The sequence below is a fragment of the Naegleria fowleri genome, assembly GCF_008403515.1.
Source record: "Naegleria fowleri strain ATCC 30894 chromosome Unknown tig48, whole genome shotgun sequence".
Taxonomy (NCBI): Eukaryota; Heterolobosea; class Eutetramitea; order Acrasida; family Naegleriidae; genus Naegleria; species Naegleria fowleri.
The window spans coordinates 119,554-135,851 of NW_025407980.1; the positions used below are offsets into that span (position 1 = coordinate 119,554).

A 16,298-nucleotide genomic window follows, 5' to 3' on the forward strand; every position below is an offset into this window, starting at 1 on the left:
TTAATAATTTATTAGAAACCTTGTCATCACCTCTGTCAACACTCGTGTTCAAAAAAAAATTGAACCCAAAAATTTATTGTAACACCTTTAGGAAACCGGATCATGGTTGCGATCCTCTCTTGTCACAGCATTACATTGGTAGTGGTTTCACATTAGCGTCGTAAGACTCCCACCTGCCCTTTGTAGGCTTATGATAGATACCCTCCAACCGGTGTCGTAGGTTCGTTAATGAGATCTATGATGTAGGGTGGAATTATTGCCCTGCCGTATTCCAGTGAATAGCACGGATCACCCCCAGAATTCCCATAACAGGTTCACCTCAACACTGATCTCATAGAGTAGGCACGCAAATCCCTAAGCTATATAGATTCAAATCACAGGTCCCATAGACCTTCGTTGAATCTAGAAACATCTCCGAATCTTATATGTGTATCATGACGCTGCTAGTTCATTCAGGCTCCCCGGCGACTCAATTACTCGCCACCCCCACCATAGCCCGTACGTACATCGTCGATACCGAGAATCTACCTTTACCCCGCAGGAAGGCTGTCGAGCCTATGACCACCATCATTGATGGTTTCTTTAATAGTATCTCGACTCGATTCATTTGCAAGACAGTTGCCGGCTTGCCATAATATCGATCACCCTGTCTACATTGTGCAACTTGGCTTTGTCAAAAATTGTAACAACACATTGTATTCTTGGAATACAACACGTTCAAGTGTTCCCAACGTAGGAGACTTGGGTATCTCTCGCAGGCACCTCGAGATAGAGGCTAAGAAACTAACTTTCGTCAGCCACCACAGGACCAGTTACGGCATTTTTTTGAAAGCCATGTTCAAAAAAAAATGAAAAGTTTCTTCGCTGTCACTTCGCCTTCTTCCATTCTCGTATGCTCTCGCATGATTCTCGTTCTACTCGTCCTCGTGGTCGTCATCTTTAACTTGTTCTTGTTTCGATACATTTTCAACATGACTTTTAAATCTTCGACCTTCTCCGACACTTCGAATATCATACAAAACAACAAACAATTATTGAATGCTGCTCTGAATCAACAACAAGAAAACCCCGCAGTTGCTTCTGTGAAAAGAGCATTTGATGATGAATCGAATCATTACGATTCAGAAAATCATCCTTTGGAACCAGAAGTCAATGTTCATGATGGCAATGTTGATAAAATGTCAACAACGACAACAACAGATAATGAAGCACAACAACAAGAATCTTCTTCTCAATACTATTCATTTGTGTTAAACGAACAAGTTCCAAATTATGGCATTGGATTTTCACAATCTGAAGAATGTGATTCGAGTTTTGGACTTTCTTTCTATCAAGGATGGAGAAATGGAAAACAAATGTATTGTAAACCGATTCATAAGAAAGGAAATACAGAAGAGGCAGAAAATTCATCAGTGACATGTTATCGATATCGACAACCAAAACACAGCGGAATGGATATATTTTGTGAAATGCAAAATGTCATGTTTGATTTTTCAAAACTTAAAACCATGACAAGTGACTGTCAACACATGTGGGATATTGATGGATGCAAAAGATATTACGAATTCAATGAAGGAGCCATGTTGGGAATGTGTAAAAAAGAATCTTTTTTCAACACCAACAGCAAGTGGCCTGTTGGACATTTCCAACAATTGAATCGACCTATTTTTAGAGGTTTTTCTGAAGTCAAACCTCCTCTCAAACAACAACATTACGATGAAATTGTGGAAAATCCTGTCTTGATGGTTGCACGAGATGGAGCTTTTAACACGTATCACAGCATGGAAGATTTTGTCAATGCATTTATTGTATTGGAAACTTTGAAACTCAATCCTAGTCGTGACCATTTGGATTTACTCATTATTGATCAAGAAGTGGATGGTCCCTATGCTCCAATGTGGAACAAGGCATTTTCTAATGATAAAACAAACAAAAAATTAAGAATTGTGAAAGAATGGGTCTCTCAGGGAAAGAAGATCCTCTTTAAGAGAGCTATTGTCAATTTACCTGGTGTGAGCAGTCCAATTGTGAAAGATATTGGAGTTAGAAATCCGTGTAGACCAATGACCGATTTATTTGTCAATTTTGGAAGACATATTTTAAAGTCTTTTGGATTTATTGTTCCTCCACGAACAGAAGAACAACTCATGCAGTTACCATCCTCTCCAGATAATGTGAAACAAACAGATACTACTCTCACTGTGAATGTGACAATTATTGATCGAAAGTTTCATCATGAAAGAAAAGATGCAAGTCGAGGAATTTATAACATGAAAGAGATTGTGAGTGCCATAAAAGATTTGTCAGGGACGAAAATTTCTGGAATTACATTTAAGGTCAATGTCTTGGCAGTGGATTTTGCTAAATTGACCTTTGAGAAACAATTAGAGATGAGTTATAATACTCATATTTTGATTGGTGTCCATGGAGCAGGTATGTATTAAGTATATGAGTAGTTGATTGTTTAAGAAGAATAATTTAACGAAATGAATGTGTTTGGAAAACTACTAATTCAACACACACTTTCTTGCATGATCATTCTTAACAACAAAGGACTTACTCACCTACTTTTCCAAGCGGGAGGTGCCAATATTCTAACTGGACCCAAGACAAAAGAACAATCACCACTCGTATTTCGATTGAGACCTCAATGGGTCTGTGGTGGTGGAAGTGTGATTGAAATTCCTCCAATGTTTGGCCAGCACTACAATAACATGGCACGATGGGCAGGAAGAAAATACATGGCTATTCAATCAGGGTCGCCCAATGTTGACGCACAACAAGTGGTGAATTCTGTGAAACAGTCCCTTCAAGATTGTGCTCAGTTTTTCAAATCCTTCTACTCACAAAAGTAAGGTAAAACTATTATTTCAAAACAATTGCATTTTAATGAGGAGAGTCCATGAGAGTTAAAAGGAGCTTGATGCAACACTACTTCTTCTACTTTGTCTTTCTAGATCGAGCATGACCAAAATGGCCTCTTTGACACTATCATATTGTTCAGGTTTGGTGTCAAAGTACATTTCTAATACTCTCGGTTCAACCTTGTCAGATTTAAAAGTACATGTGAGAGTGATCGTCTTATTGATGATACTTTCTTCCATATCCAAATAAAGCGTTGTGGAATTATCATCCTTGGAATGAGGAGAGAAAATAAATTCTTGTTTGGAAAGGAATTTCGAATTTCTTCTATTCAATAAGAGCAGATCTGAAAAGACGTACATGTCCATAATGCCTCGCTTTCCATTTGACCTCTTGTATTGAATACCGTTCTCACCTTCGAAGTAAAACAGTAATCTTCGGGTTGGAATGAAAAAATCCTTCAGTTTGAATGTTTCACTAAGTTCCAACGATTTGTGAATATTGGAATATTCGAGTTGACTCGTATTCAATCCGCTTGCAATTTCCTTAATCAACAATAGAGCATTTTCAATAAGACTATAAGACTCATCACTATCGGGTGTGACATCTTTCAATTGTTGTAATAACATTTCATATCGAGGAATTCGTTGAAGTGGCAAGATCATGTGCCCATCAATGGTGAAATCTCGTGCAGCTGTTGATTCTTCACCTAGTTTGTGAGCAATTTCTTCCAAGAACTTTTTGAATTTGTTATTCTTTTTCTTTTCTTCTTCTAATGTTGTCACAGCAACCTCATAGTTACCAATAAATCTTGTATATAACTTGAAAGTATGTGCATAATGCAAAAGTAATTTCGCAACATTAAATGATTGCAACTTGTCACCAAAATAGAGTTTTTTGAGTTCACTGAGAAAATTCTCATTGACTCCAGCAATAATTGCAATGTCGTTGAAAATCATATCAAATACCTCTTTTGAAAGTAACTTCTTCTCTCGAATGGGCTTTAAATAAGCTTCCTCGAGCTCTCTCAAACCTTTCACATAGGACTCTTCAGTTTGGAGGATTTCCTCCAAAATGTGATCTCTCTTTTTCTCGAGAGGTGTCTTTTCAGATACAATCTTGTCAAAACTCAATTTTTCATCATCTTGGGGTGAGGCTATTATCGGAACTGTGTTCATAATTTCATCAAATATTAATTCACTACTCTTGACCGATAAATCTTGTAATGAATCCGAACGATCATGTTGTCGTTGAATTAAACGTCGAGGACTGGTGATGGCCTGCTGTTGTTGTTTTTCGGTTTTACGAGGCGTGGAAGGTATCGAGAGCTGATGACTATTTGACGTATTCAATGTTGTATTCTCATTGTCACCAATGTCAATGCTGCTGTCATCGCTGCTGCTCGATGTGTGTGTATTTAGGAAAACGAAGAAGAGGAGAGAGCACACGAGTGCTGCGAAATAAAAGATGACTTCTGCCAACATTTTTTTTGATTGTCATCTTTTGGAGATTGAAAGGTTCCGTAATGGACGGCTTTTACCATCTTTGAAGCATAAGTGTCCTTGAATGGATGCCACAAACGACGCAATGAGTAAGTTCCATTCAATTGATTGAACAATGCTGCAACCTGAATCAGTGTTCGATGAGATTGACAATACCATTCTCTGCTCTCTTATAATGCTCTGGTAACAAGTCACGAAGCATGTGAAAAGCATGAAAAGGTATCTTCTCAACTTGAATCGTGACAGACTTGAAGTCACAATGTTTCAATTTTTCAATAAACATTTCAATTTCATCAGCAAAGCGTTCTCTCTCGCTGTATGAAATGAAGATTCCTTTTGGAAGCACTTCTTTCAAAGCTTGAATTGTTTCAAGTGGCCAAAAGCAAGGTGATAAGGATTTGGCTCTTTGTCGTTCATTGAATCCACATGGTACTCCATTATTCTTCCACATTCTGATTATTCGATTGGTCAGAGATCTATCTTGATGATCAATGTCATTAATTCCCTCTGTTTCTCTCATCGTTAAATTCATCCAAGGAGACAATAGTATAGCTCCTTTCAGAGCAGAACGATAGAGCTTGTTTGTTTCATCCTTCATGTCGTCCACGACTATTCGTGAAATCTTTTCTGCAAGTAGAAGACCCAAATGTGCTCCAGACGATTCTCCAATCAGATAAATTTCCTCCATGTGCTTTTCATGGACTAACCACTTAAAAGCGTCGAATGCTTCTTCAACAGCATCCTCAATGGGACGAAAGGGATACATGGTATATTCCACACCCAGTAAATGATAGCCATGCTTGGCACACATTAACTCATGAACCTGGCATGCACGTGCAGATCCTAAAAGGTAACATCCTCCATGGAAATGTAAAAGACAAACTCGTCGTTTGTGATCCGTTCTTCTTCTTCTTGCTTTTGAGCCAAAATCAAAGTATAAACTTTCAAGTCTTGGTAATGTATCTTCTGGAACGGATTCCTTTCGGAAATCAATCTTCTCAGTTGGGTTATAGTAAGGTCCAGCTAACAACACATGAGGAGATTCAGGACTTGTATGTCTTAAATTTGTAATGTCGGCCACTATTGCCTCTCTACTCTTTGTTTTATCGACAAAATAATCATCAATATCGGGATGAGGCTCTGGTTTGCCGTTCAAAAGTTCCATCCATCGTACGACTGCCAATTCTCGTTTTGAAAGCCCTTGAAGGGCCTTCCTTCGGATATAATCTTGGGAGTCTTCATCTAAGCCTTCTAAACTTGTATTTAATTTAATTATATTATAATATTCCAACAAGTAAATAATTTGAAATAAGAATTGAAGAATCAATGCAAACAACGATAATTTCTTGAATATTCGGAAATATAACACCACGGAAAAACAACTCAATAGAATGAATGCAATGGAATAATCCACCCACTTTGGAAACAAATTCATTAAGATCATGCTGCTGATTATGACAGAAATATAATTTAAATTGGAATGTTTTGTTCGGAAATGCTTTTGGTTAAAGGTTCGGAAGGGTTGTTACTTTTTTAAAGGGAGAACTTGAAAAGTCATACGTGTAAATACGAGCAAAAAGTTGAATTCAACGACAATGATATCAAAGGACTTTACATTTGAGAGGTCCCACAACTTGGTTGCGCTTCAACAAGAACTCAAAAGATCTCAAGTGGTTGTAACATCACACATGTTTAATGGAATGTTCATTTTCAAATTGCATTCATGCAATAGTGTTGAGCTCAATTTCAGAAAGAGGCATAACACGACCTGATGATGAGATTACACTCAAAAAATGTCTCGTTATTTGGAATCCCTGTATGGGAACAGCAGTGATGATGATGATCAAGAGGATGATTATAGTGGCTCCGAAGAGGAACAAGTCCTGACTTTGGAAGAACAACGAAAAATGGTGTATGGATATAATGAAGTTGATCAAGAAGGACAACAAGAACATGATGAAGAAATGAATGATGATGATGCCATTGATCAGTTGCAACAACAATTTCGATCCACCAGTACTCTCCGTTCAAAAACTAAAATTGATTTACCAAAACAAAAAAAGCAAGAACCAGAGAAGTTGATTGTTTATGTTGAAGAAAAGAAAAAGGAAGAATTGAATTGGGATAAAACTTATGAATCATTGTCGAAAAGAAAGATTCATTTGAAGAGATTTCAAATGAGAGATTTGGAGGCCCACAAATTGCATTACGACAAAATTGATTATCCAACCAGTTTTGAAAAAACTGCTGAAGTCTCTGACGACGAAAACTCTGACAGCGATAGCGCCGAAGATGGCAATCATGATGAAGAAAATGGCGAAACATCGTCAAAGAAGCCAAAGAAGAAGATCTCAAAAGGTTTTCAGCAAAAAATTGTGAAACAAAACATTGATCTTTCTCTTTCAAAGATGGCAGGATGCATTGCAGGAGGTAATTTGATAGTGTTATCAGGAGGCTCTAAGGACGGTAAATTGTATTCGCAACTCGTGGCTTATGACACCAAGAATGAACGATGGATTGATTTGAAAGAAAGAATGTTTGAACAACATGCTCTACTGAAAGATGCGGGCATGTCTTCATCTTTTTTATTTCCTCCTCCCATGTCAGGCCATGTACTTACAGTACTCGGGGAAGCGTTGATTTGGTACGATTGCAAAAAGACTGCTTTAGCGTTGAGGTTCTTTATGGACCTTACAAAACAGAAGTGGAGACCAAGAAAACCAGACGATACAAAAATGATACCTAAATGGCTGAAAATTGATATTAATGACAGTAACGTTATCAAAGACACCCAAAACCATGGTTCTTGTTTGACAGATAATGGGTTTTGGATCTTTGGTGGAAGAGATGTCAACTCTAATATGGTGACTAACCAATTGATTTTGTGTGAATTTGAGAAAGAGAGATATAATTACTATAACAGACAACACTATTCTGATGACAATGTGGGATATCACATGACAAGAAAAGTTATTGTGGCCAAAAACATGCCCCTGCCAAGAGAAAATCATGCTCAGTGCACTGTAGACCGTAATTTGTACATTTTTGGAGGCAACTACACTACAAAGGACCACTTATTGAACGACCTACACGTATTCAATCCTACTATTAACAAATGGACTGAAATTGATTTGACATATGTACCTCCTCCAATGAGAGAACATTCCTTAAGTAGTTGTGACAATAGGTATATTTATCTTGCTGGAGGAATTCTTGAGAACAATGTTGTGAGTGATGTACTTTACAGATTAGAACCAAAAACTAATAACTTCTTCGTCATTAATCCAGGAGGACCTTCAACGCATGTTTTACTTGGCAATGGTTCGGTAACACCAAAAGATTTACAGAAACCTAGAGCTTCACATTTGGCTGTCAGCGACTGTTCTCACGTTTACATCTTTGGTGGACTTTCGGATATTTCAAAGAGAACATACTGCAACTATGGAGTTGTTCTTAAAGAAGTTCTCGATGTTGGTGTGGAAAATAGCTCCTATCATTATTTACTAAACGAATTCACAAAACAACGCAACGAAGATTTGGTGGGCTATGATGTAATTTTGAGAGTTGCTGATAGAACCTCTAGAGAAAGCGAGTATTTATATTGTCACAAATGCCTACTTTCATCACGATCTACTTACTTCAAGGAACTTTTCAAAAATTCCTCACCTGAAATTGTGGATGAAAAAGAATTATATGAGATTAAGGACTATCATTTGGATAGCTTGTCTATTTATGTCCGATTTTTATACTGTGGAGACATTGTTATACCTGAAGAATTGACTAACCAGTTGGAGATTCTTCAAGATTTGTTAACCATCTCCAAGCCTGATTGCGAAAGACAGGGAATTATTACAGATATCTGTAGCCAAAAACGACTGTTCTTGGACAGCTCCACTGCTGTGTTGAACCAGTTGAAATCTGATTTTGAAGGTCTTTATACGCAAATTGAACAAACCATTGACACCTTTATTCCTGAGCCGTGCGATGAGAACAATTACGCAGATGTGACTATTCAAATTTTAGATCCAAACACTGACGAATTGATTCACCAATTAAGAGCTCACAAATTATTCCTTTGTAAGTCGGGATACATTCATACAGTGTTCCAATCGAACATGGAAGAGTCAGCAACTGGCATTATCAAATTTTCAGAAATTTCTCTCAAAGGGTTGTTGTGTGTCTTACGATATCTCTACACCAATGACATTTTAATTCCTCTGGAAAACTCTGTTGAAGTTTTCATTGCTTCTCTGCTATTCCAGTTGAATGAGTTGGCGAATTATGCCAGAACCATTGTTTGTCAACATATTACCATCGAAAATGTGATTGACATAACCTTCTTAGTGGATGTCTATAACGACTTGGCTCTTAAAAACAATTGTATTCGGTGTCTTGTTCAAAACTATGAAATACTTTCCAAACAAGACGCCTTTGAAACCTTACCTGCTGACATCAAAGGTGAAGTGAAAACTCGATACTTTGAACAATTGAAAAAGATCACCAAAATGAAAGCCAAAGAAAGAATGAAAAATTCTCAAAAACATCATCCTAGAAACCATCAATAAAAGACAGTTGTTGCACTGCAGTGTAAATACTCGAAGTGGATGCCGTTGTTGCTTCTCTCCGTCCATTCCATTTGCGATCTACTTTCCTTTTTGTTCCAAAACAAGAAGAAGGTTGATGCGATGACACAGCAGACGTTTTGAACGTTTGAAATTCTCTTCAACGACAACTAAAAATGAGCCTCTTGATGGCCACCACCACTTCACGGCCGAGCCATCACCGTTCGCTCCTTCAAGGAGGAGGTCGCTCCTTCTCTCACTCTTCATCCAATCTACCAATTTCTTCTTCATCATCATCCGGAATATACCGATGGATGATTGTTGTTATTGCATTATTCATCATCGTGATGATGCTATCCATCATAGACATGGCTTCGGCTCAGACTGGTACCGATTCAAACCTTTATCCTATTGATAATATATCACCACAAGATGAAAAATCAACAGAAGCATATGCAGTGATCTTAACCGATGATTCATTGTTGCCAGCTGTTCGGGTTGTGGCTAAGAGCGTGAGAGAAACAAAATCAACACGTCCGTTCATTGCCATTGTAACGGATCGAGTGAGCGAGAGGAGTAAGAAGATTTTAAAAGAAGACAAGTTTATTTTGATCCATGATGTACCATCATCAAAAGGACCAATCTATCCATACATGTTGCTCTGGTATTTGGGAAATTATGGCTTTTCAAACGTAATTTTCTTGAGTACAGACGTTTTGGTAAAGCGTAACATTGATTCTCTCTTCAAATGTAAAGGACGATTGTGTGCAACAAACTCCATGACCATTCCCGATGATTTGGATATTGTATATATGGGATTGAAGACTGATATCAATACTTTCAATGACATGGTCAATAGGGAACAAGAAATATTGAAAAAAGCATACGACAATACTCCTCAAGCTTTTATGACGACTTATTTCGATTGGAGAAATTCAGAATACATTGATGATAAAATGTTAGAGTCCGGAAATACAAAAGAAAATGCATTGCTCAGAATGCCAGTGCATTGGAATGGTTTTGAGCCTCTCTATTACACGTATAAACCAAGTTGGGACTATATGGAAATGAAGGGAATGAGAATTATCAATTATTGCCTCATTCCAAAGCCTTGGGATTGGTTTGTGCATCCCATTCTAGATTTGGGCCAAGAATGGCTTGCAGTTTTCCATCGATTGCCTGTTCAATCAATTACACCTGATCTTACTCCATTCTTGCTGTTACTTTTGCCAATTATATTGGCAGCTATTTGCTTTAGCGTCATTGGTAGACAAAGTTTCCATAACAAGAATGTTGTGTATGACTTTATGTGCGGATTTTGTAACAATTTAGTATTGAGACGTATTTTTGTCAACATGAATACTCCATGGAAATTGAGAATAGTAGGATATATTTCATGCTTCCTAATGGCTGTGACCTTTGTGTTGACCACATTATTTTTCCATGCCATTCAGTCCAATGAATGGGACGTATATTTGAGATGGGCCATTTATTATTCATGGGTATTATCCGCAGTTTCTATTGCACTTTTATTTTATTACAAGCTGCTCATCGTAGAAACCATTATTGACATTTCAAACAAGCCATTTCCTTCAAACACTACAGTTAATGACATTCCAATGAATACTGTTGGAGAGGATGAAAGTGATGAGGATCAAGTTGTTGTTGACATTAATGATGGAGAGGAAGAAAAGAAAGACAAGAAGCCTTTTATTTCCAAATTATCAGAGGAACAAAATCCTTTAGGCCAAGTTTTAGCATACAAGCCAACCTTGTTTTGGTTTAGAACGCTGATGTTGATGGTAGGCGCACCAATCATGTTTGTTTTATTGGTTTGGGTGTTGGGCTTTGTTGGAGCAGATTTGGGAGGAAGAGCTGTTGTTGCAGTTATTTTCATCCTTATTTATGCATTCTTCTTGGTGAGACTTGTTTTCGACGTGCCCATCGTGGCCATTTTCAAAGTGTATGAAAGAAAATACGGTCCTTCTCTCTTCATTCAAAGTGAGGAAGAATTTAAAGGAACTAAGTACAATTAATTTATTAAATTATGCTCACAGCATCTCTTTTTCACTTGATGTTTCCTTCAATTCTTGACTCACAAAACTGGTATTTGAAAGTGTGACAGCATAGAAGAAGCCTTTTTTCTTCTTTTTCTTTCTTGCAAGAATGATAATGACAATGACCACTCCTAACAAAATCAAAATGAGAACTGTAACAGCGACAGGCACTATCACTGCAGCAACGTAAAATATCACCTCGTTGGTAAAGTTTGGTCTAGGGGTGACGGGGTGAATGTTGTTCGAATTGTCGATGGAGCAATTAAGGCCTGAATAATTTGGGAAGCATGAACAGGTGTCCGTATCTGTACAATTGCCACTCGAAGAGCACACCTGAGAACTATTGCTAAGGATTCCAAAACATTTGTGCAGCTCACAATTTTGTCCAAGATAGGTTTCCTTGCAAGCGCACACATTAAAGTCCATGCAATTGCCTCTGTTTGTTCCAGAACACACATTCGAGGAGTTGCTCCAAACACCAAAGCATACCGTTTGCTCACATGTTGGACCATAATAGTGTTCAAAACACTGACACTTATTAAGGCTAATGCAAGTTCCTCTGGAGGAGCAAGATTTCGAAGAGATGCTTGGTACTCCGAAACACTCAGCCACCTCGCATTTGGAGCCGTAATACTTTTCAAAACAACGACAATCATTTGGTGCCACACATTCTCCGTTAGAAGAACAAACATTTGAGGCATTACTTGGTATTCCAAAGCAAGTCGTAAGGTTACATGCTGAACCAAAATACTTTTCGTCACACTGGCATATATTCACTTCAGAACAATTTCCTTTGGAAGAGCATACAGAAGAATCGTTACTCCAAATTCCAAAGCACTTGTGAAGCTGACATCTATCTCCAAAATAATGATCTTTGCATTCGCAAGTATTGTATTTGGTGCAACGACCTCTATTATTTCCAGAGCAAACTGTACTTGCGTTGCTCCACTCTCCAAAACAGGTGGTGAATTCACATTCATTTCCTTCATATCCTTCCTTGCACTGACAGTGGTCGTTAGAAATACAATTCCCTTGTGAGGAACAAACAGATGATTCGTTTGAGAATTTTCCAAAACAAGTTGTAACGTTGCATTCATCTCCATAATAGTGTTGAGAGCAGAGGCAAATATCTTTGCTTAAGCATCTTCCGTGACTGTGACACACAGAGCTTGTATTTGAGGTAAAACCAAAACATGTGGTGACAGAGCAATTGGATCCAAAATAACTAAGAGTGCATTCACAATGATTTGGTTGAGTGCAATTGCCATGTCCGGAGCAAACTAAAGAGTCGTCGGTGTTGACATAACCATAGCACTGAAACAGTTGACATTCATTTCCATGATAATCTTGGTAACAGGAACAATTATTAAACGATTTACACTGACCATGACCTGAGGAGCAAACCTGAGATGAGTTTGAAAAGAAACCATAGCACTCGGTAACTTCACATTCAAGCCCATAGTAATGCTGTTGACATTCACAGAGGTTAAACCTTGTGCAATTTCCTCTCCCCTTGCTACAAACGTTGGTTTCATTATTCCACAAACCAAAGCATTGTGTGTGTTCACATGCGAGACCTGAATAGTTGTCATTGCATGAGCAGTGATTAAATGAAGTACAATTACCGTTTGAAGAGCATACTCTGGAGTCGTTGTTAAACAACCCAAAGCATGAAGTGATTTCGCATTCCTTTCCAAAGTAACCTTCATCACAGGAGCACTTATTGTAAGCTATACACCTGCCGTTTGATGAGCATGCCAGAGATTCATTGCTGAACCTTCCGTAACATGATGTAATTTCACAACTGGATCCAAAATAACCTGAAAAACAGCTACAGATGTTTGAAGAGGTACAATTGCCATTTGAAGAACAAACAGAAGAATCATTACTGAATATACCATAACAAGATGTAACTTGGCAATTAGATCCAAAGTAGTTGTCGAAACATTCACAATTATTATAGGAAGTACAGTTACCATTAGCGGAACAAACATTCGAATTATTACTCCACAAACCAAAGCACTGGCTCAAATTACAAGTCGATCCCTGATATCCTTCTTTGCATGTACAATTATTAAAAGAGCTGCATAACCCTCTTGAAATACCGGAACAAGCTGTACTTGTGTTTGTGCTCAATACTCCAAAGCAGGTAGTCAATTCACATTGCCAACCAAAGTACCCTTCCTGGCAGGTACAATTATTTGGTCTCAAGCAATTTCCATTTGAAGAGCAAACAGTAGAATCGTTACTGAGTTTTCCAAAACATGATGTTACTTGACAGTTAGGTCCAAAGTAATTGTCGAAACATTCACAAGTATTATAGGAAGTACAGTTGCCATTGGAATAACATACGTCAGAGCTATTGCTCCACACACCAAAGCACTGGCTCAAATTGCAGGTAGTTCCCTGATATCCTTCGTTGCATGTACAATTATTAAAAGAGCGACAGTATCCTCGAGAATGACCTGAGCAAACAGAAGCATTGGTGCTCACTACTCCAAAGCATGAGGTAATCTCACATTGTGAGCCAAAGTAACCTTCTTGGCATGTGCAATTGTTTGGGCTCGAGCATGTTCCATGGGAAGAGCATAAATAGGAACCATTGTGACTTAATATTCCGTAGCAGTCAATCCACTGACACTCAGTTCCGTTGTATCCAGGAAAGCAGGAACAATGATCTGGTTTCTCGCATATACCATGTGCTGAACACACTAATGAGGAATTTGCATCGACACCAAAACATTGAGACAATTCACATTGGCCATAATCGTTGAGTGACAAATTTTGAGAAATGCAAAATGGTGTCAGTTTTTGAAGGCTAAATTCCCATGATGCAAACACTTCCCCACTCCATGACACGGCAATGTTATTCAGAGTACAAGGAAATTGGTTGGAATGACAATCGGAATTTTGTGACATAATAGATGTAATATTTCCATCTTTTGATATCTTTCTAATAATTGAGGTATAAGAATTTGCTTGTGAATATTGAATAAAAAACACCTCACCGCTTGGAACGACGTTAATACTTCTTGGATAATGTAGATCAGCCAATAAGGCACATCCACCATCACCTATGTTGTGCATGTTTAGATCCGTGTTACTATATTATTAATTACACTACTATCCGAACTACTTACCAGAATAACCATAATTTCCAGTTCCAGCAATAGTCACAATGGTACCGTTTGTCAAAATTTTTCTTATTCTATGGTTGTACGTGTCACTGATGTATACTTCTCCATTAACGGAAATTACAATTCCATCTGGAGTGTCTAAGTCAGCATTAATGGCAAGGCCTCCATCACCAGAGAATCCATTATTTCCTGTACCAGCAATACGAACAATGTTCCCATTCGAATCAATTTTTCTAACCCTATTTCGGGTGGATTCCACAAAAAATACTTCGTCGTTTAAAGGAGAAACTGCCACACTGCACGGACAGTCTATACTTGATTGAAGAGCTGGCATTCCATCTCCTGTAAAAGCTCCTCCACCTGCAATCGGAGAAATTACTCCATTGATTGCCATTTTCATGATCATATTGCTGTCAGAATCTGCTATAATAACCTCATTGTTTTTCGTTATTGCAATTCCAGGGCTGATGTAAAATGTAAAACCAACAATGACTCCTGGTGGTACAATCGTTGAAATTGTTCCATTTACGTCAATTTTCCTAACTCTATTTAACAAAATGTCTTCAATATAAACTTCATTATTGGGAGATAGAGCTACATAATTAAAGTCACTTGTTAATGTTGAAAAGAGTAATTCGCCAACAATTAAATGTGAAAATTTAGCTTGATAACCGTCTCCATCTCCGTATCCAGCGATGGTGTGAACAGTGTTATCCACAAGGGAAATATTTCTAATCCTATAATTGTATGTATCACTTATTAACAATTCATTATTTGGAGTGAGAGTTAAATAGTATGGTGAGTAAAACATGGCATTAATGGCAGGGCCACCATCACCAGAGAATCCATTATTTCCAGTCCCTGCTATTGTTGTTATGCTCCCAGATGACACCTTTCTAATTCTATGATTATTCGTATCACTTAAATAAACCTCACCATTTTCAGAAATTGCAACATCATGAGGGTAGTTCAACTTGCTGTTGATTGCCACACCGTCCCCTAAACCATCATAATAATGCTATAGCAAATTAGGATACGAAGGTAACACAAACCTACCATTGAATCCATTTAGCCCATTTCCTGCAATTGTCGTTAAAGATCCATCCAACGCTATTTTTCGAATGCGATGATTTTTCGTATCTGCAAAATACACCTCTCTAGAATTGTTTGAAATTGCAATTCCATACGGGCTATTAAGCTTACAATTAGTGGCAACAGATCCATCTCCATTAAATCCTCCAACTCCAGTCCCAGCGATTGTTACAATCGTGCCATTCCTAAATATTTTCCTAATCTTATGATTTCCAGTATCACTAACATAAATCTCATCGTCGAGAGAAATTGCAATTCCTGAAGGAGAATTTAAACTGCAATTTGCAGCAGGCCAACATTCACGACCAAAATCTCCTGCCACTCCATTTCCTGCAACAGTTATGATCATGCTATCATTCGTAAGTTGTCGAATCCGATGATTTTTCGTATCTGCAAAGTACACATCACCACTCATGGGCGAAACTGCAATAGCAAAGGGTGTATTAAGGATAGAATTGGTGAATGCCAACATGCCATCACCACCAAAGCCTACACTGCTATTTCCTGCTATCGTTGTAATGATAGGACTCGTGTGATGTCGTATGTCTGAGATCCGTCGTATCCTATTTCCATCGCAAATATATACATCTCCATGGAGGGGTGAATAAGCAATTCCCAGAGGAAGAAATAACTTGGAATGAATAGCAGGGGTATCATCGTTGACGGCACTTCCTCCTGCAATAATCTCGCCCGAATATTGTGTTTCTAATGATCTGCTGCTGCTGATGGTGTATGATGACAAGGCTTGAACATGGAGCAGCAACTTTGTACTCGGGAAGAGCTGCTGCCAACCACAGAGCATCATCAACGGGGTGCCTAACATGATGATCATGATAACAAAAGAGTTGGTTGGTAATTGTACCCGTTGTATCCGTTGATGAAACACTTTCGTATGATCATGTTGGCGATGTACTTGTTGTTGCAATAATGTTTGTCTTCGCATGGTTCAACAGCCTCTTTGATTTTTTTTCTGTATTTGAGGGTTTAAAAAATTGAACTGCTGGGATCTTTAATAATTGTAAATTGTGAATCGCTTTGGATTTAAATTCACCATCAAATTCATGACGATACAGAATAAGATCGAGT

At 38.0% G+C, this 16,298-nt stretch overlaps 6 protein-coding genes across 6 annotated transcripts; 3 read left to right on the top strand and 3 right to left on the bottom strand.

Annotated features, from left to right (window-relative positions):
* Window positions 1-848: 848 nt before the first annotated feature.
* On the top strand, window positions 849-2,855 carry FDP41_005752 (uncharacterized protein; the record flags this gene model as incomplete). The annotated part of the gene is made up of 2 exons (XM_044709311.1): window positions 849-2,433; window positions 2,554-2,855. The coding sequence occupies 2 exons, from the start codon at window positions 849-851 to the stop codon at window positions 2,853-2,855; spliced, it is 1,887 nt and encodes a 628-aa protein (XP_044559712.1).
* Window positions 2,856-2,909: 54 nt separating this feature from the next.
* On the bottom strand, window positions 2,910-4,346 carry FDP41_005753 (uncharacterized protein; the record flags this gene model as incomplete). Its single annotated transcript, XM_044709312.1, has 1 exon — window positions 2,910-4,346. One exon carries the CDS (start codon window positions 4,344-4,346, stop codon window positions 2,910-2,912), a length of 1,437 nt encoding a protein of 478 aa, XP_044559713.1.
* Window positions 4,347-4,494: 148 nt separating this feature from the next.
* Window positions 4,495-5,808, bottom strand: FDP41_005754 (uncharacterized protein; the record flags this gene model as incomplete). The annotated part of the gene is made up of 1 exon (XM_044709313.1): window positions 4,495-5,808. One exon carries the CDS (start codon window positions 5,806-5,808, stop codon window positions 4,495-4,497), a length of 1,314 nt encoding a protein of 437 aa, XP_044559714.1.
* A 349-nt stretch (window positions 5,809-6,157) lies between these two features.
* Window positions 6,158-8,929, top strand: FDP41_005755 (uncharacterized protein; the record flags this gene model as incomplete). The annotated part of the gene is made up of 1 exon (XM_044709314.1): window positions 6,158-8,929. One exon carries the CDS (start codon window positions 6,158-6,160, stop codon window positions 8,927-8,929), a length of 2,772 nt encoding a protein of 923 aa, XP_044559715.1.
* Window positions 8,930-9,273: 344 nt separating this feature from the next.
* On the top strand, window positions 9,274-10,962 carry FDP41_005756 (uncharacterized protein; the record flags this gene model as incomplete). Its single annotated transcript, XM_044709315.1, has 1 exon — window positions 9,274-10,962. The coding sequence occupies one exon, from the start codon at window positions 9,274-9,276 to the stop codon at window positions 10,960-10,962; it is 1,689 nt and encodes a 562-aa protein (XP_044559716.1).
* A 15-nt stretch (window positions 10,963-10,977) lies between these two features.
* On the bottom strand, window positions 10,978-16,035 carry FDP41_005757 (uncharacterized protein; the record flags this gene model as incomplete). The annotated part of the gene is made up of 5 exons (XM_044709316.1): window positions 10,978-12,297; window positions 12,369-12,713; window positions 12,859-14,057; window positions 14,124-15,119; window positions 15,177-16,035. 5 exons carry the CDS (start codon window positions 16,033-16,035, stop codon window positions 10,978-10,980), a joined length of 4,719 nt encoding a protein of 1,572 aa, XP_044559717.1.
* Between the last annotated feature and the right edge of the window lie 263 nt (window positions 16,036-16,298).